Source organism: Porites lutea, chromosome 10 (assembly GCF_958299795.1).
Source record: "Porites lutea chromosome 10, jaPorLute2.1, whole genome shotgun sequence".
Lineage (NCBI taxonomy): Eukaryota > Metazoa > Cnidaria > Anthozoa > Scleractinia > Poritidae > Porites > Porites lutea.
This window is the reverse complement of record NC_133210.1, coordinates 11,005,024-11,025,649: the sequence shown is the minus strand read 5'-3', so window position 1 is coordinate 11,025,649 and position 20,626 is coordinate 11,005,024. Positions and strand designations below refer to the sequence as shown.

The following is a 20,626-nucleotide window of genomic DNA, read 5'->3' as shown; positions in this document are numbered from 1 at the left end:
CCCTGGGGGAGGGAGGAGGTACTCCCTACAAGACCTATACGGGGAGGCTTCGCCCGATAGGGGTACCTTCTTCGGGCTTCAGGTATATGAAAGGGCAGTGACTTCACTAGTTGAAGTATATGAAAGGGTAGAAATCTGTCTCTTCGGTCTATAAAATAGCCCCAACTGGTCTAACAGGTACATTTTATGGCTGTATATTGTTTATAGCTGGTTTTCTGATTTATTCATATACAATTGAACCTCCATTAAGCGGCCAATAATCAAAGTCCCGAAATAACTGTAGAAAAGAATAAGAAATTAAACCTCTGTTAAGCGACCGCGGCCAGCTTTTTCCCTTCCCAAAGAGAGTTTTTACATTGTTGTCACCTCGTTTAAGCGGCCATCAAGCACTTGACAGACTAAGTTGGACTTATTGTTTTTTTTTTTTTTTTTTTTTTGAGAATATAATGAAGCAAAACAGTCCGAGATAGAAGGTTTACCGATTGTGGACCAGTAATGCTGCTCCCGTCGCGTGTTTGATGTTTCTGCTAAAGATGATAATAATTTGTCAGTGACCCGGTTTATGACGAACCTCTATGACCTCTATTGAGCGACCATTAAGCGTAGTTGTGTATGTGTACGTGCATCAAATGCACAAAAGAAGTCATGGGTCAGTAGTTTATAAGAGGGCTGGGATGCACTTCGTTGAACAGCAAAACCTTCAAAAGCATAGAGCAATGGATGAAAACTCATTTCACATTAATGATGACGTGTTTCTCGCCACTACCTTTCAACCTGTAGAGTCGTTCATTGAAGTCAGTTTACCCTATTTAAGACACTATTCATACCCATGGGGCCAGGACCCTGCATTCCTTTGTCATGTGAGGTCAAACATTTCTTAGTGCGGCTAATCAGAATAGGGGTGGCACCTACCACATGAAGTTAGTGGTTTATCGTGCTTCTCAGGACCAGTTCATTGAATAACCGAGAAGATTTCAACTTTGCGAGAGACTGCTAATATGACGTCATTTACACACAAGGGTCATACTTACTTGGCTATTGCTTAGTAAATTCAAGAAATAACGGAAACTGAAGAAATGGCGACAGCACGCCGTACACAATGACCTAAAAAGAATGCGTGTTTGCTAATTTTGAAAATTAGTTCTCGATTCATACCGTCACCTTCGTCCCTCCTCAACAAATAGGGTCTGAATGGGAGTTGGGAGTGGGCCCATAGTAGTCGGTTGTCTGTTAAAACTTATAGTTTTCTATCTTTGTCGGTCTTCGGTAAATTTCTGTTAATGGGTAGAAATCTATCTTAGTCGTTACGTAATTCGCTCAGTTAATTTAAACTCTATACAAAGTATAAAACCTGAAATAATTGAAATAATTGATTGAACTCAAAGCTCATTCAGCAACCTGGTCGTTCTTTTTCTCCTTTGTTTGTTATGATCGATAAAATAACCAAAGCATTTACGTACGTAGGAAACTACATTTCCCGTCGTCGTTTTCTCTCTTATGTCCAGAAATGCGAGAAAACTCGGACGTTAGCTACTTCATATTGGACACAATATGCCAGAATTGAATGCGTTTGGCTAAGGATTATAGGGCTATGGGAAACTTCGCGATACCTATCGATCATAGAGAACATGAAACTCATTAACTTGCAATCCTTGGCAATACTTTTTCTTTCCGCCCTCGCGTTTAACCATTCACATCAACACACAGGTAGCCTGCGAGCAAGCTCTCCATTTGGGGGAGTCGCGAGAAGTCACTCGAGAGCCGCACGCGAAAGATTACGCGAGCTTCGCCGCTCGCTCTCCCGTTCTCTCGCGACTTTTTTCGCTCGGCACTCGAAATGGAGAGCTTACTCGCCAGCTAATTCATGGGGCTTGATCCTTAAAACTTCCTAGTTTAAGAGTTTGAGCCAGAACTTCGGAGTGTAAAGGTTAAGAGATGAAACGGGCTTTCCGCTCTTTAAGCGTCTGTGTAATGCGCAGTAGGACTGCAAGTGCGAGCGCTTTTTTTGCTTCTGTTTGTAGGCCAGCAACCTTTTCCCTTCTTTAAACAGTTAAACAGTTTTCAGCCGAAAGTTTGGAATGAGCGACCATTTTTTGTCAGCTTTGTGGAAAGCTCAGTATGAAGGAGTTGTGTCACGAAATTAGGGAGCTTAAGCAGCAACGACGGCGATTGACGGCGACGGCTACAAAAAACGTCACTTAAAAAGTAAATACTCACCGCATCAAACTTTTTCACCGCATTACCTTGCGAGTGCAAATGAGCCTAGGCCCCAGATCACCGCCCTACCCCGGATCGTCGGTGGCTCATTCATATCACGCAAAAAAAGCAAAAACACACAATGTAAATAACGTTAGAGATGTTTTTTATTATTATTTGTTAAGAATTAATTTCTACAAATAACTATCTTATTGAATCTTCTACGGTTCCCGTACAAATCTTTAATAGTTTCCGATCGTTTTCAATATTAGGGAACTTAAAAACCTCCTCGACGACCGGAAGTGAGTTACAGCGTACTGCGCAAGCGCGCGACGAGTAAATTTCGTCGTCGTGGTGTCATCGACGACGCCAAACAAAGTAGAATCACGTCGTCCTGCAATTCACAAGCTTCGGCAGGTATGAATCCACTCTTTTAAGCGATTTTTGAAGTCCTTCGCACTTTCTTATCTTCGTAAATCCACGGCAGGTATCGTTCCTTTTTTTCGCCTTACAAGCGATGTTGATTGATAATTCGGTTAATGAACTGTTTTTACTTCGAAGAATGACAACAGCTGTGGAGGCCGGGCGAGCGAACTCGTAAGCTTAAGCATGTTAAGTGATAAATTTATTCGTACGCATTTAGGAGAGGAGTGGGGCGTAAGGGGGGTACGAGTACCGCAATACCGCACATGGTAGCGCGACAATACCGCATCACAATTTACTCAAATACCGAAACCGCATTTACAAATGAGAAAAAGTTGACGTTGCCAATACTACAAATCCTCCTTTCAAACAGAAATAATACTTCTATGTCAGTGTTTCAAAATCAAGTTGCGTCGATGTCAAGCCTACGATAAACATAAGATGATCGCACTCGTATAATTTTGTTCATTACATGTATACGTTTCATAAATGATACAACAGGAGTTTTCTGGTATTACTCTCACACTGTACTTTATATATTACTGACCTGGATCATAAACGGACGGAAAACAGTTGACTCTTATGGAGTTGTTTAAGATTCACAGAATAAGGCATTTTCGAGCAGAATTTGAGCAGAATAAGGGAAAGTCAGCGGCACTAATGTATGCATAACAGTTGTAAGAAAAATTTAAAACTAAATGAAAAACAAATGGAAAATACCTTGTGATTAATTCGATTAGTAAATAGCTACAACGCATTCACATTAAAAGTAAGATGAATTACAATATCTAATTCGTTTCAAGGGGTTAGGCCCGGGTTCCCTTCTATATTTGCGAAAATAAAAACGGCCCGAGTGGCCGAAAATTGTTTCGGATACCGAGCAGAATTCGAGTAGAATAAGGGTGTCCGAGCAGAATTTTTAGCAGAATAAGCGATTTTTACAAGCACTGCCGGCATGAGAATAAGCCAATTTACGAGCAGAATTTATCCAAGCCTAACTAGCCTGCGTAGCATGGCGGGTTTGGATGGGCGCGCCAAATACAGTGAAACCTCTATTAAGCGGACACCTTCGGGACCTTTCCAAGTGTCCACTTAATAGAGGGTGTCCGCTTAATAAAGGTTGTAAAATCGCGCAATGTTTGTTAACCATCAACATCCAACTGTTACTTTGTACTGTGATAAAGTTGCATGTTGTTAAAGAAGCTATCCAGAGTTCAAGTTCATTACCTTTCATTACCAACTTTAATTTGTTTGTAAATGCAAAAACATTAACTGACTTCAGTATGTATTTCAAGGACGTAATCCAGTATTGTCAATTCAGTCCGGTGTTCGCTTAATAAAGGTTGGTAACAATAGAAATTAGCCAAATACACCTTATTTTAGTGTCCACGTCCGCTTAATAGAGGTGTCCGCTAAATAGGGGTTCGTTTTAACGGGAAATCTAAGACGTTCGTTTCAGGACCCGGCTTAGTGTCCGCTTAATACAGGGTGTCCGCTTAATTGGGTGTCCACTTAATAGAGGTTTCACTGTAATAAAGGCGGGCGCGGGCCAGGAAACTGGAACGGGAGCTGCTTCGCCGCTCAGTCGTGCTCTCGGCAAAACCACGGGAAACCGCCATGCTACGCAGGTTAAGCACACACGAATACTATAGTATTGCATTCTATATTCCTGCATGCACAACGAGAAGGACTAGTAGTAATTTTTAGACTACGTCATCTTCATAGATTATCTTTCGACACTACGCAGTTTATAACGACCTCACTATTTGCTGGAATATTTGACTGATCACTTAGTTGACCTTCTGGATCGCTCGCCATTGTTTCGCGAGTGGCAGAAAAGTGACGATAAGGTTGGTAAGGAGGATAAGCAAGCCGACTATTTCTACAAGGTCCATGAGGTCATAAATAATGCGACATAATTACGTATCATTGGATAAAAAAGTTAATGTCGTTAATCATATCAACGTATTAACTGAAATTTCAAGCCAAACGATTTGTCTGGAATGTTTGCGAAATACGATCCCCGACAGTGTAGCCTGTGAACAGGCCTTTGGTCGAGAGAGCCGAGAGCCTGTTCACAGGCTACGACAGTGTAATTTGGAAGACACGCAGGTCACGCAGGCTAGCTAGGGAGACCTTTTAGGATTTGTATCCTCTTGTCATGAAAAAGAAGCAGATCACCACGACTCAACGATTTTTTCCCCGACTACCGGGACATGAAATTTAAACTTACCGCACACCGCTTGGACTCTGAAAACAGCAATACCGTACTTTGAAATAAAAATTACCGCAACACAGCACCAAAAATAACCCAATACCGCAATACCGCAAGCCTTTACGCCCCCCTCGGTAAGGCAAATCATATATCTTTAATATAGAGGGAATAAACTTTATATAGAAAACAGCTATCACGTCTTTTTTTCCAAATCTAAACTCTGACAGACACTCGGACTCGGTCATCTCATTCAGGTTGAAAGTTGAATAATTTTTGTACGGAAAGCAGGCGTTTTTCCCCTCGAAAAGGTCAGACAACTCAAAAAATTCTTCATCGTCAATGAAATTAGACGTACGGCTTAAAAAATAAGATCTTGCATTGTTTTAAAAGACGCCATTCCGAAAAACTTTGTTGCGAACGAACATCACAGTTTTACATTTGTGTTTACATTCAGTGCACGTGTCGTCGTCGTCGACTTACCGACCAACTACATCTTAAGTTTCCTTTTTGCCGCCGAAACTTACATTCTCTTTCCAGTCTTTTCCCACTCAACAGACGTCGTCGTCGTGAACTTCGTCGTGGTTCTTAAGTTCCCTGTTGTACAACATGCAACAACCATAGTACGCTCGGTCTGCCTGTCAGATCAGCTGGCCTGTTTTTTGTTTTGTTTTGTTTTTTTTTTTGCTCCCGCGTGAGAGTTTTGGTTGTGAAGCCGCAAGGGAATTTCAAAACCTCTCCTCCCCTTCTCTAGCCTCCCACGCAGACATTCTTAGGGCCTGTTTACATGGAGTGGAGGACCCCGGTCTAGTGGGGTAGGTTTCTTTTGTTTTGTGTCCCCCAGAGCGTGAAAACAAAAGAAACCAACCCCACTAGACCGGGGTCCCCCACTCCATGTAAACAGGCCCTTAGGGGTTCGTCACACGTGCCTGCCCCACGAACGTCTGCTGAACTGAAAGATAAATTTCTTTCCCATTGTTCGCAAATATCGGCTGGAGATCACATGCAGATTATCGGAGATCCAATCGGCGCAGTTGATGTCAAAGTGTTGACAAGCCAAACACATACGCACAAGCTCTGTAGAGTGTGATACGTGAACAAAGAATTTTGCTCCTGACGAGAATATAGGAGATAAGCGTTGGCTTTTTGTATATTTCTCTCTGTAAAGGCTGGATTAGATGTCATTTGCTCATAAAGTTGTTCTTTGGGTGATGCAACGGCAAGGTTACCTTGTACGACTGAACAAAAGGCAGAACTTGTTTTCACACGCTATTGTTTTGTAGGAAAGCCGACTTCCGTTTAGCAAATTTAACCTCCGAGGTAATTTTTTTCAACGAGATTCTGAGGGTAGCCACAAGTACGAACGCTTGTGAGTTAACTGAGTAGTTTGTCCTAAAACTGTACGGTCTTCACCTTTCATGCGACCTTTCTGATCTTTTCTGGAGCTATAATTTCTCAAGGTCCAAAGTGCACTTCCCAGATCTGGAAGTCTGCTGTGATTGGTCAACGTTTTTTACGGCTCAAGTCAGCAGACGTTCGAGGGGCAGGAACGCGTGACGAACCCCTAAGAACGTCTGCGTGGGAGGCTACCCCTTCCCCAAGCCGAGCGGCTTTGCCGCTCCTCTGCCAAAACTTTGTGCGCGCTTATGATCCCACGGACTACTACTACTGACTGCTACTACGCTTTTTGCTATGCTTCTCCTTTTACTTCCTTCAAAATTTTTAAGATCACTTTCTCAAGAATTATTACTAGTTAACTGTTTATAATAGTTTGGTCTGAAATTGTCTGACTATTGGGGAAGCTCCTTCTTCATATTAATCACCACTAGCTTCAGGGGGACGTTATAATACGGATGATTTTCATTATGTTTGTTTAGATCCAAGTATGGTTCATCCCCCTGCATTATCACCTCCAGTTTTTCGATCATCTGAAAGAAACTGGGACGAGAGCGTAGTTCCTCCTTCCAACAGTCAGTCATCAGCTCGTATCTGTTATTAATAAAAAACAACAACAACAACAATTTGAGTTAGTAAGAGTTCCATTCCATTATTACATACATATAAACCGTTTCTATTTGACGTAAGATACCCCAATTTAGTAGAATAGTTTTTCCTTTAGACCAGCTGGGAACCACTCACGCCGGATCATTAGGCTTGTCGGTTTCTTGCCTAGCCTGCGAGCAAGCTCTCCACTTGGGGCGATCTCGTGAGAAGTACACGCACGAGCGGCACGCGATAGGAAACACGACAGCGACAAGACCCTCGCGTGGTGGATGGTTTTGGAATGGTCTGCTGGAAATGTTTTTTAAAGTTTTCCAAGTTGAAAGAATTATCCAACATCGCCAAATTTTGCTAATAAAGCTGTTACCAGGTAAGAGAAAGAATACCTAGTTTTAATCAATTGCCATAAGGAAATATCGAACATGGAGAAAAAATCCTTGCTGTCGATCTCTGTTAAAGTCTTAACACTATCTTACTACTGTATGAAACAAATATTTAAGCTAAGATTTTGCCGTCCGTCTGTTCAGTAACCAGTTTGATCGAAGAAAACGTCAAAAAACAAACCAACCGACTTGTCTTCTGCAACGTTCATTGCTATAATTTATAACTAAGAAGACGCACGGAAAAATCGAATCTCTTTGTAAACTTTAAGACGATTCTGATCAAGAAACGTACACATCATCGGAGCACATGTCAGGCCTTTCCATGCGATAACCAGTGCCAAGCAGTCGATACAACTCTGAGTTGGTTAGCGTGGGGTATGGTACGCCTCCTGATCACGTTATGAAAAAGAAAAAAATATACATGTTATTATTTGAAAATACGGCTCATTCCATTGGATAGATTTCTACTGGAAATGTCAACGTCCACGAGTCTTCATCCCCCCGCACTCAATAATGCAGTTCTGCAAAAGAATAGAGATTGAACAGGGGTCAGAGTTGCATTTAAATGTAAGGAAGAAAGAAAGAAAGAAAGAAAGAAAGAAAGAAAGAAAGAAAGAAAGAAAGAAAGAAAGAAAGAAAGAAAGAAAGAAAGAAAGAAAGAAAGAAAGAAAGAAAGAAAGAAAGAAAGAAAAGAAAAGAAAAGAAAGAAAGAAAGAAAGAAAGAGAAAAAGAAAGAAAGAAGGAAAGAAAGAAAGCAAGCAAGCAAGCATGGTGCTTAGTAATAATGCTCTCTATAATGCGTACATATTTGATGCCGATTATCACTTATTTACGATTTCAGGCATAAAGCCTAGTTCAAACCAAAAAATCCTACTGGCACGGCTTGCCACAAATACAACTGATCAGGTATCAGCCTATTTCCTGATGGCAATAACCTTATTTAATAAGGACTCACTCTTTTAAAAGTCCCAGTGTCGTCCTTTAATATCAGGCACGTCGTACTGTTCAAGTCATATCCCCCGTGGCACTAGGGAGGACAGTTCTTGGGATCTCACTCCCCTTGCAAGGTAACATGATCAGCGTGTGACGGTCTACTCACCCAATGTAGCCATCTCCCAAAGAACAACACCAAAAGACCAACTATAGAGAAAAGCACAAAGGTCATGAATATGTTCACTGCATAAACGCTATAAATTTTTCTTCTCTTCTTTTTACTTGATGAACTTAAGGGAAAAAGGGCGTGTCTCCACCTTTCCGTGCCTTGACTGAACCCTATGACACCAGGCCTCAGATGCTCAAAGCCCTTAGCAAATGGCCTAGCAAGGTTAATACAGTAGGGAAATCAATACCAATTTACGTGACGGGTCTGTCGCATATTCTCAAACTTTTCCCGGCAAAGGAAAGCTTCTAAGTGATCTTTACATACACTCTGATTTAAGAATTCAACAGACGAAGCTCTCGCTATTGACTATGAAAACTATATATAGTCCTGAGTCAAAATTGCGCCGACAAGTACGAAATTACCCACTATATTAACCACTGGAATTCTAGATCGGTTTGAATTAAACTCACTGATAACGATTTTTAGGGTAGCTGAGGTTTTCTGAGCAGCAATGTATCGAAATGTGTTTAAAAGAGTGGGAATCTTTTGTACGTGCACATCACTTTTGGTGGTGTGAAGGCCTTGATAGAGTCATTCTGGGGCCATCCATTTCACAGGAAGTTTTTTGGACTTCGCTGAGCTGCTCACATCTTCATAGATTTGTCTCATCAACCCAAAGTCTGACACTTTGATTTGGTTGTCATGGCCAACAAGAACATTACGGGCAGCAAGGTCTCTGTGAACAAGATTGTTTCGGCGAGATGATTCTAATTAAGAAGGAAGGAGAAAAAAGGCATGGGTGAAGGCGAGAAAATTAGGGGCAAACAATTAAAAGAAAAATACTGAACTGAACTGATCTGAACGACTGATTCAAGATTATACGAAACATGTACGAAACATGCCAAATTTGGTTCGATCGACTAAGACAATTTCTCCACTAAAACTAATTTGACATTCTAATGAAAAAAATCAAATCATTCTTCATCTAGCAAATTAACCCATATGTCCTTTATTTCGTGCTTGTGAAATAGTCTGAAACCGATCTTTGAATGATGAAAACAGAAACTGAATCGAAGCAACGTCGCTCAGAAAATAATCATATAGTAATTACCATTCCTTTAGCTATTTGCCAAGCAAATAAAAAGAGTTATTGGGATCGAAAGGTCTCCTCCTCGTATTTTTCGTCACTGCTGAGATCCTCGTCTGTTTTTCCGATTACAGGCGGTATTGCGGGGAAAGGCTTGGCTTGACCTTTTCCTGTTGACGCTTGGCTGCTGAGTACTTCTTTGTCCGTTACTTTCCACTCCCCATCCTTAGTAAATTTACAAAAAGAATCAGTTATAATGGCCTACCCTAAACAACTCGAAGAAACCGTTTAGATCGATTCAATCGCTAAGACGCAGCCTTCGCGCAACTAGAACCCGGCCTTCCGAAAGGCCTGCTGGTTGTACAGCCGCTTTTTAAAAAGCCTTGAACACCCTTGTGGACGGCCATTCTCCGGGCGCTGGGGTTTGCGGTGAGGGTTTCTCATCCAAGAATGGGATTCAATTCAGTTTTTTATTTCAGGCCATGTTTGAACCTCTTCAGTGGGTGTCTAATGCTACGCGCACCGGTAGCCAGGTCAGAGAAGAAGACCATCTTCGGGAGGCGCGCGTCTTCCATTCGAACCACATGTCCAACCTCCTGCAGCTTTGGTTTCATGATGAGTGCCTTAATGCATGGCATGTTGGCTCTGCGCAGCAATTCTGTCTTGGAGACTATCATCCCTGGGGATGCCCATAACCGCCTGTGCTTGGAGCTCCTGAAAATCCTCCAAAGATGGAAACGCTTCGTCAAATTTGTTCACAGCGACGAGATTTTCATAGGCACTCTTAAGGATGTCGGACGGGTTTTTCTTGTTCACGGTCGCAAAGTACATATCTGCACGCCTCTTGCCTTGTCCTTTCGCGAGTTTTTCCATGTTCAGTTTAAAGGCCTCCACAGCAGCTTCTGACTCGAGCTTCTTATACTGGTACGGACTCGGTAAAGTGCGGAACTCACGCTGATAACAGCATCGCTGAACTGAAACAACAACGAAACCTGTAAGTAACGCTCCAGCTAGCAAGAGCAACGCTGCCGTCTGTGAATTTTTTCCCGCGTTCGCGTAATCTTCTTCGATTTGTAACTTTTGCGCGGGTGAGGCATTGATTAATTTTGACCGCTTTCGTTCCTCCGAGAGCGGCGCAGATGTAATAGTCACGCTGCAAGAGCGCCCAGAAAATCCACATGAACCCAGACAGAGAACTTTGGAGTACGATTTCCACAAGAGCTTTGCTGCAAGGCCATCTTGGAAACAAACAACAGCAGTACCGTTTTGCTCCTCGCTTGTACGGAACTTCGTAATAACAGCATCCACGAACATGGTCCCAAAATCCGCTGTGGAGAAAAATCGTCGCTATAAACAAAAACAAAGCAGGAATGATGAAGAAACAGCTGGCGTAGAAAGCAAAGTTGTCTGGAGGACACTGGAAGAAATCTTCACTCTGTACGACGGCATTCAGACCAAACACCAGCAAGGCGACAGTTGTGTTTCTTATGGATCCTGAGTGGCTTTGGAAGGCCGATTTCACATTGGTTACCAGCGAACTAAGCGTGAGCGCCATCTTCTATTTAGGCGAGACTAATTTATTCAAGGTCGTCTAATGGTTCGTGTGTCTCAGATTTATTGTCTGCTCTCGCATATCACGCGACCAACAATAGAAACCACGGAACGACGAAGAGTTTCAATTTTTGACGATAAAAGTCAAGAATAGAAAAATATGGGTATAATTCTTCGTCCCTGACTTTATCGTTTTTAATCATATGAGCGCATTAGCTCAAAATGGAAAACAAAAAATTATTTAAAAAAATAATTTGGTATTTCAATACCCATTGTTCGAATGATCACGCTTGACAGTTACTAAGGACTCGAAGTGCGTATTAACTTTTGAGACCATGAACTCTTTAAATAGCAACGATCCTAGGTTACCGACAGTTTGGGATTTTTAACAAAACTGTCAAAGAGTTCGTGATCCAAAGATTTCGATTACTATTTTCTTACAAGTTACTTACAAATAGTAAGCTGCAACTTAGTAAACCGCAATGTGCGGGAAGTTATTTTTATTTGTCGAGAAAGGGGCGATGATATTAGCGTTACTTGTCAAAGATTGTCACACAGACGGGGAAAAAAGAGTTGTGGTTTGTCGACAACAAAATTGACGCTTGTGTTATCGACAAAAACACTCTATTTTTGGAATGTTATTTTCCGACCCACGGACTGAATATTCTTCATATAATAAGCCCCAAGGCTTATGTTTAAACTTCCTCGTCCGAAAAATACTTTTAATTCTTTTACTTACAATTTACGTCTCTTTCATCTTTAAATAACATTTTTTATAATATATTGCATGTCTGTATGTATATCATTATGTTTTTTTCCTGGCAAATAAATAAGTAAAAATTCTTACTTTTCTGCCGATTTGAGGCTGACAAAATTCTAGTTAGTACAGGTTTTTTCATTTTGTTTGCTAGTTCTGCCGTTTACAGAAAGAAATAAGTTATTAACCGGGGTACCCAACGATGGTTTCCTCCTAAATACATTGACAACACTTTTTAGGCTATCCAGAGTACTTTTTAGATATCTAGAAATGCATTCTAAACGGCGCGTAAAATTTGTATCTGTTTGGTCATGCTTGAGGAACTTGAGTCTTTTCGAAATTACAAAGGCTTGAGTAGTTATTTTTCCGAAATTTTAGATGAAATTTGACTCATTACGAAAGTGAGAAATTTTCTGATTCCTCTCGCCACCACATTTTTGAAACCGAAAAGTTTAGGTTCCTTTTTTTCTACGAAAAACAGTCTAGCTTGGAAAGTAAAATGTGAAAAATAAAATTTCAGAAAATCGTGGAGAATTTATAAGATAAGCTTCGAAAATTGTACCAGAATGGAACGGTCATCTACAAATTTTTAGCCGTCCTCAAGTAAAAGAAAATTCGAGACAAATGTTAGAGAAAATGTAAGGGCTTTCTTTCCCCAAGGACAAAGAAAACCGTCTGTAATAATGATGGTGTCCGTGTTAAGCGGGTGTCCGCAAAGCGGAGTACGACTGTACATGGGAGTGTAAATCCACGGATTGACACAGGTTTTAGTGCAGAATCAGAGGGATGTAGTATAAGCTTGTTTCTTTGAAAAGATTTCGATAAAAAAAACTGCAGAACCATGAACGTATTATAATTTCATAACTAAATTTATATCAGTTTCATGTAACAATACTATTGCTAATTATGTTATATTGTGATTCAAAAATAACTAGTATTCGTTTTCATTATGATTTAATAAGACAATTATCGATGTGTTCGTTGATATCAGAATTCTTCAAGCCGCTCGCAAATTTCTCCCCACAAACAGGGCAGAGAATTTCCTTCTCCATTTGGTCCTTAGAATCTTTGTCAGTCCTTTTCCCAAACGAAGACAAAATGCTCGATTGCTTCTGTCGCTTAATCGCCCTTGACGACGCTTCAGAACTAGTTCGTTTCAAAGAGTTCTTTCCTTGAATGTCCTCTTTCGAAAGAGGCTCCGAAAGGTGGCGCACAAGACCATTACACTTAGCAGCACCTTTGAAAGCTCCTTTATTTTCCGGGAGCTCTTCCTCTTCTCTTCCCTTCGATCTAAAGTAAATTGATTTGACTTCCTTCTTACTTACTTTAGTCGTTGCTTGTTTGTCATCCGTCCTGTTTTTGACGTTTTTCTCGATTTCTTGATTTTCGATCTCATTGCAGTTATTTTCCCCGCTCTTTTCCTTAACATCCTGATCTTCTGATGCACTTTTATTACTCTCAGGCGATCGTTCAACAGTCTTCGGTTTAAAGAAATTCTTTATAGTTACAGGAGGGGTAGTAGCCTTAGTTAACGTCCTTTGGTTGATGGGCGTTTCCGGTTCCTCATACGCTCGGCTGGCCTTTGATGGCTGTTTAGAGGGTTCTGTTGAACTCAAAACACCATTTTGTTTGTCCTAGAAAATAAAGGGAAAAAAAACAGATAATCGTTTAAATCAAAACAATACCTAACAAGGTTCGAAGTTGAAGCCTGGAAGCAGTAGCAAAGAATGACAAAAATTTCAACCAGACTCTTGCTAACGTCCCCAGAAACGGGGGCAATGACAGGAGGCTGAACTCGCAGGTTATTAAAAATTTGAAATAAATATCAGTTAAGTAACAAGATCATGTTGCGATGTTTTAAAAATAAAACTTATTCTCTGGTGTGTGCTATGAAGACCCAATATCCACAGACAAATAAAATCTCCAGACTGTTCTCCATGTATATCTTTAAAGAATTAGAACAGAGAATTTGACAAAAGATCAACTTATGGTGACATTTTATTAATTGTTATAACCTTTTCTCTTGGTTACGTATTGATATTGTGGATCATTATACGCTTCTAGGAAACTGCCCACCTACCCCTCCCCTAAGCCAACATTTTGCCCTAAGTGAGAAGTACGTGTTAATGTTGACTTAGGGGAGGGGTAGGCGGGTAGTTTATATTGTTAGGAGAAAATTAATGTTGGTCACTCTTGGGACTTAAGGGTTAAGAAGAGTTCTTGATGATGACTGAGTGCGGTTATCAAATCGTTCAAAGCTGCTAAAATTAAGGACTGGTCGGGAAATTGTTCTTTAACATGAGTGCTTGGCCAAAAGGAAACATTTTTGTGTGTGACGAGAATTTTTTACACTTTCCTTTATACAAATAAATATTTACTTACTATAACGGCGTCGAGCAACTTTTGCTCCTTCAGAAACAACGTAGCTTCCGGTATGAGTTGCTCTGGGTAACGCAAACCTACCAGTCGCTGACCGTTATCTAGCTCAACGCGTACTACTCTCAGAGATCGACTTTCCTTGCTGCAACAAAAAGGAAAAAGAAAAACTACTCGGCGACAAGAAGCAAACACAATGACATGACCAAAACTGACGCCTCGGGAACCGAAGTCGCCAGACGAATAAAATATCAACCGCTAAAATATACTGTGAATACATTGTATGACCATTCAAATATTATAATAATAATAATAATAATAATAATAATAATAATAATAATAATAATAATAATAATAATAATAATAATTAAAAATTTATAACGCGCCTTTTCCATGCAAATATGATCAAAAGCGCGTGATAAAACGTAAATGTTAAAAGAAAATAAAAACTAAAATGAGCAAAATAATTAAGGCTAAGAATAAACAACGCTAAAAATTTGAAAAACAAAAAAACAAAAAAAAAAACACTAAATATATTACATAGTAGCTAAAAAAAAATTACATATCAAAAGCTAGTCTAAAAAGATGCGTTTTTAGTAAAGATTTAAAACGTTCAAAATTGTCCTCAAGACGGATGTGAAGGGGCAGATTGTTCCATAAATTAGGGGCAGCAGAAAAAGCACGATCCCCTAAAGTCTTTTTCAGTTTTAAACTAGGATACTTTAAGATAAGACCGCTAGCTGAACGGAGATTATAGCGCGGCTGTTCTTTGATAGCAATCAAATTGATCAAGTAACCAGGTGCATGACCGTAGATAGCTTTAAAAGTAAAAAGAAGTATTTTAAAATCAATACGAAATTTGACAGGAAGCCATAATATAACCTTTTTAGCAGTGCTTTGACTTTTAGAGCGATTCATGCTTTTGATAATCAGTTCTTTTGGAAGCGAAGGGGTTAAGAATTACTTACCTGAGACCAATTTTATCAGCATTTTTAGCCATGGCCATCTCCAACGCAGATAAAAGAGGAATAATTCCACCACACAATAAATGGATCTGAGTAATGCGACAGCCGGCTGACGAAAAAACAAAAACGGGATCTCGTTGAATTATTTACAGTTTCTGGGTTCCTCCCAACCCGCCTTAACTTTTGTTTTTCCCGAACGGGTGGCTTTAGGAAAGAAACATGGGTTAGGGGTTGGGAGGTTGGGAGTTTTTCCAGAAACGGTGATCGATCCAATGGTTAGCCATTTTTCTCATGGTTGCCATTTGACTTCATGTAAATATATGTGAAATATCACTCTTGACCACAGAGTGGCCAGTCCAATTGCACTATGGGACTGTTTTGCGAGAGAAATTTTAACTCAGTTTCTTGCGCAACCTCGTAACAGCCAGTGAATGAAGCCATAGCGTCCCAAAAGGGATCAAAGTGCTCTCGACATACCAATAACCTGACGCGCAACCTCAAAATGGCCAATACCAAGTAACCATACAAGGTATTGATATTGGAATGCTATTATGCTGTCTTTTCTTTCTAATGATCAGGTCAGGATAGGACGGAATGGAATGGAATGGGATGGGATAGGATAGGATGGGATAGGATGGGATGGGATGGGATGGGATAAAGAAAGATAGCATGACCATATCTTAATCATGGACTGCATTACCCATCAACGTTACGTAATTTTTAAAGCTAGCCACTAACAAGTTGATAACTTTTCACTGTCTCGTGCTCACTGTAAATTTAAAAAATTCGTTTTATTGCAACTGAATGTCATCATTGTATCACACTTTAGGTGTCCCCTATTAGATGAGGGTTACCCCTCTGCTAGATCTTGTATTGACAAGTTCATGAAGTTTATTCGTTCATTCATCAACAAATTGTCGGAGTTATTCTTTTAAAGAAGGATTAAATCATTTTGTCAAGTCACTTCCTCATGGTCTCTTAAGGAGACTTCTAAGAAATACAGCACTGTAATAAAGTTTTCATTTACTTTTACAGGAAGGTCCAGTCTTGCAGCCTATTCCGTGAATACAGTGATCTCTGGTTCTTTCGTATTGTGCTTTCCATCCAGCTTCTAATGAATCAAAAGTATACAACAGTATTTAGTTCCCGGTCAATCAAAGTATTTGACATTTTACGAGTTTTACTTTACGTGTAACCTGTGAAACGATTAGCAAAACATGAAGTTACAACAAAAGAAATTTTTTTTATTTACTGGCTTTCATTTTAAAAGCTCTGCAACCACAACGACGACGGCAGCGAGTACGTCAAAAAATTAATTTTGTGAACAAAACAATCGCTCTACACGTACACGACGCTTTTTAGTACATTTCTTTAACGTCCACTGCACGACTAGGACGTGAAACCCCCCTAAAGTGACGTTTTATGGAGGACGAGACGACGACGCATAACTACAGTTTTTAAGAATTTAGCTCCAGGAATATTCGCCTATCTTTTACAAATTAGGACGGGCTGGCATCCGTGCAGTGCACTAGATTTCAAACAAATCACAGTAAAACACGCGGACAGCACTTTTGATTTCACACGGTTTCCTGGTGGTAAATACGAAAGGTAGCCTGACTAGGCCCGTCTCCCTTACCTGCATCTTCCAGTGAAATCCTGTTGTACTTGTGCAGAAGATCAGATTTTTCTTCTTCAAAAGGAGACCGTCCTGTGTTTGGTCTGCACAAAAACAAACCGAAGTAAAAGCGGAAATTATCTTTGGGTAGAAATTCCACAACCGTAATATGTCGCTTATAAGCCCTGGGTTTATACATTTTCTTAAGGGGTTTTAAGAGAGCTAATAAAAGGAGGGGTTTATAACCAAAATAGAAAAGGTGCTTCGAAACATTCTATAGCAGTGCTGAACAATAAACGTTTAGCATTTACTTAGCAATTAACGAATAAGGCTGAGTAGGATATGAAGAATTAAGTAGATCGACAAGGGTGTTATTCACCGAGGCCGAAGGCCGAGGTGAATAGCACTCTCCGAGATATGCTTAAATCTTCATATCCTACGAAAGCCGAGTTCATTAATTGTTTATTCTTCATTCAAAATAATTCCTAGTTTAAAAACATGGCTAAAACATGCTTACCTGCATCTATGTTAAGTTCATCTTTGATAGTGTCCAGCTCCGCAAATATTCTCTAAATAGCAGATGTCGCCCTCCGCGTTGTCTTCTTTCTGTTTTTGCTATGTTTTTAGCTATTATTTCGCCCAGTTTCAGCTGTAATTCTTACTCTTGAAACGAATGAAGTGTCCGCCATTTTTGTTTTCACAACCAAAACAACTCAACCTCGTCCCCAGGTCTTCTCGGTAACGGTACCTTAACCTGTAGCGGGCTGCATTTTTGACGTCATTTCCTCGTTAAACACAAAATTCTTCCAAATTTGGTCATCAGTAACTGGTTATGGTGAATTATGCGTGTGCTTTTAGCCAATCAGAATTGGGGAAATATTTTGAATGAATTATAATGGTTTTTAAGTAAGCTTCAAAATGTCATAATAAATCGAATTCACTTTAATTCGTTTAGCTTAGATCCTGGGAGGCTTAATCGCATGTACTTTATTGTTTACAGGAAGAAATCAAAATCTCAAGTCTCTGAATCTGGTTAATGAACCATACCGGATTAGTCCAGATGAAACTTTAGAGGGGAAGGTGCTCATTTAAGATAGCCTGTTCCAAGGGTTCAGATAGTGGATAGCGGTGAAGTAGGAAAAACGAAGAAAAGTAGAGGGGGACTGGGGAGTACCACTTTCACCTCTCCTTCTCCCTCGCTTTTATTTTTTCGCGCTCTTTTTTACTTTGCACCGCTCCCCACTATCAGAACGCCTGGAACAGGCTAATTTAAGAGGGAGGGCGGGGCTGTATAGAGGATTTACTGTATTTAAACCAACCAACCAACCTAAAATTTGAACTTTTAGGGCGTTCACATGCGTGAAAAGCAGTTTTTCGCCCTTACATTTACCTTGTAATGTTAAAAAGATGGGTGGAAGACTCCTTTTGTATCGCTAGAAGGTAAAGCCGTCTCCCTTTCTGTTCCCTTTTGGAACAATAAAACCCGTCAAACTTGCTTTTTCCATTGTCTTGTAACTGCTTCACTGCCGAATCCCAGCCTATTCCGCGATCAACGTTTACAGTCACGTGTCTGAAAAAAGAGAGACGGGATTTCAGGTTATTCCTTGGTATTACATTGCGCATTACTTCACGCTTGATTAGCCCGCGCCAACAGATCATAATAGGAAGCGCGCACTTAAAACAAGGCGGCTTTCGCCTTGAGACTGGAGCTCCCCAGAGAGTGAAATCTTCTTTTTTTCGTAAACGAGAATGGGGACGTATTATTTTTTCTCTTCTTTTAAAATGAGCAGTAACGCTCTTCCTCTTGAACAAATTAAGACTAATTTCTACCGTAGAAAGAGAAACGACCGTCGGAAACGTGTTCAAAGCATGTACTTATAAATATAATCATAGTCGGCATGACGACGGCGACCCCAACGAGAAAGGTAAAAAAGCATAGGTTTATATTAGCTAAACAACAACTTCTCACGTGCATCACACTTTTTTCTACATTTCGTTGCCGTCACTGCACAACTACGATGTGAAAATGCCTAATTTCACGTTTTACGGAGGACGGAAACAAGCGAGGAAGAATTTTTTTCTTTCTCTATCTAAACGTGAGTGCGGTGCCCAAGAAATTCACCTACATTTTGACATTTTCATTGAATTGGCCATTTTACAGTTATGGATGGAAGCGAGGGTGAGGGTGACCTTGTTTTGATACAAACCTTCCTACTTTATTATGTAAATCAAGTTATTCTTATGCTTAATAGTATTTTTCAAGAACAATTTCCATAACAAAGCAAAGAAGGTTTGTATCAAAACAAGGCCACCCTCACTCTCGCTTCCATCCATAACTGTAAAATGGCCTATTGGAATAAGCACGCCAAAAAAACCTCAAATTCATTTTAACAGTGACGTTTTCGCCGTCATCGCCGTCGTCGATGCTAAAGCTCTCTTGGTATCTTAAGGAATCATTGCGCACTGACAAGTTACTCCTGCTCCAAAACGAGTATGGGGACCCCGCGATTTTATTTCAAACAACAACCAATCGGCAAAGTTTGACAAAAATCTCACTGCAGGTTCTACTACAGAAGAATGACCTTAAGAATTGACTTAATGGTAACTTCGGGCTAAATTTGCAATTGCTTAAATTGCGTTCACGACTGGGAAGGGTCATATCTTCATTAAGACTACTTACTTTGTTTCCATGAGGCCTCTTTGAAAGTCGCTAAAAACAGGCTGGGCAGCGCCGACCATCGTGATTGAAGATCCAGATACGTCTGTCACGCCTTCACTATACCTAAGAATTATCACGCAATATTATTCATTTGTGTCCAGGGTATGAATGCGAGACCAATGTTTTTTCGAGGATGCATGCGACACGAATCTTATCATGCAAGAACCAAGCTTTATTGACCCTAAGCTTAAAATGAGAGATCGACGCTTAAGGGTGAAGAACTTAGTTTCTTAGAAATTAACTGGTCAGTAACAAAACCAATACTTACCTTCCTTCGCGCTTTGCAGTTTCAATTGCAGCATTTAGGCACTCACAAAAGTACGAGAATAACTGCAAATAAAACAGGGGACAATGAAACATTTCTTATGAGCAAAAATCGCAAAGTGCTTTGCACAAGGGGTGTGGTCACGTGAGAGGTAGCGTAGCAGAAAAGTGAGTGTAAACTGGGTTAGTGAACTTGGGAAGGCAGAAGCGTCTGTTCTATACTAGCGAGCTACAGGTGTAGAGGAGAAAGTTATATATTTGAGATACCGAAGCCGAGTTTGTGGTGTCAGCCATCTCCTCTTCCCTATACCCTGAAGGAGCGGTAAAATCTGGATATCAGACTCATTCAAAAGTCGAATTCCATGAGCGCTAAAAACGCGACTGATTGAGTAACACCACGAAAATAGAAAACAGAAACAAAAAAGGAAACTCGATAACAGAAAGTCTTAGGGCACTTACAATTTGTCAGAACTGGCTGGCCAGACTAGTACAACCGCCAGGAGAATTCCACATTTAATCAGGACTATCAGGACAGATCTGTTTATCTCTAAAATGTATGCGCGGCAGTGATGGGTTTTTGGTAAACATTTCATCTTCATTATGACCAGTTTGGCCGGCTAGTTCTGACAAAGATAAAAGAAGACTGAGAAATTGAACGATAAAAGAAGACTGAGAAATCGATCGATAAAAGAAGACTGAGAAATCGATCGATAAAAGAAGGGTGGGAAATCGACTGATAAAAGAAGACTGAGAAATCGATCGATACAAGAAGACTGAGAAATCGATCGATAAAAGAAGACTGAGAAATCGATCGATAAAAGAAGACTGACAAAACGATCGATAAAAGAAGACTGAGAAATCGATCGATGCAAGAAGACTGAGAAATCGACCGATAAAAGAAGAGTGGGAAATCGACTGATGAAAGAAGACTGAGAAATCGATCGATAAAAGAAGACTGAGAAATCGATCGATAAA

At 40.3% G+C, this 20,626-nt stretch overlaps 1 protein-coding gene and 2 pseudogenes across 1 annotated transcript; all 3 read right to left on the bottom strand.

Moving 5' to 3' along the window:
* Positions 1-6,534: 6,534 nt before the first annotated feature.
* On the bottom strand, positions 6,535-8,874 carry LOC140949797 (tyrosine-protein kinase receptor Tie-1-like). The gene is made up of 4 exons (XM_073398929.1): positions 8,788-8,874; positions 8,315-8,355; positions 7,508-7,604; positions 6,535-6,820 (listed from the first exon to the last, which is right to left on the bottom strand). Exons 2-4 carry the CDS (start codon positions 8,325-8,327, stop codon positions 6,622-6,624), a joined length of 309 nt encoding a protein of 102 aa, XP_073255030.1. The 5' UTR covers positions 8,328-8,355; positions 8,788-8,874; the 3' UTR covers positions 6,535-6,621.
* LOC140949787 (uncharacterized) overlaps positions 8,868-20,626 on the bottom strand; it is a 181,326-nt pseudogene continuing 169,567 nt past the window's right edge.
* On the bottom strand, positions 9,623-11,144 carry LOC140949793 (calcium homeostasis modulator protein 6-like; annotated as a pseudogene).

Excerpts from the sequence above, each read along its gene's own strand:
- LOC140949797 (XM_073398929.1), bottom strand. Across the intron at positions 6,821-7,507 it reads GACATGTGCTCCGATGATGT|ATACGAGCTGATGACTGACT; the intron begins GTACGTTTCTTG and ends TATTAATAACAG.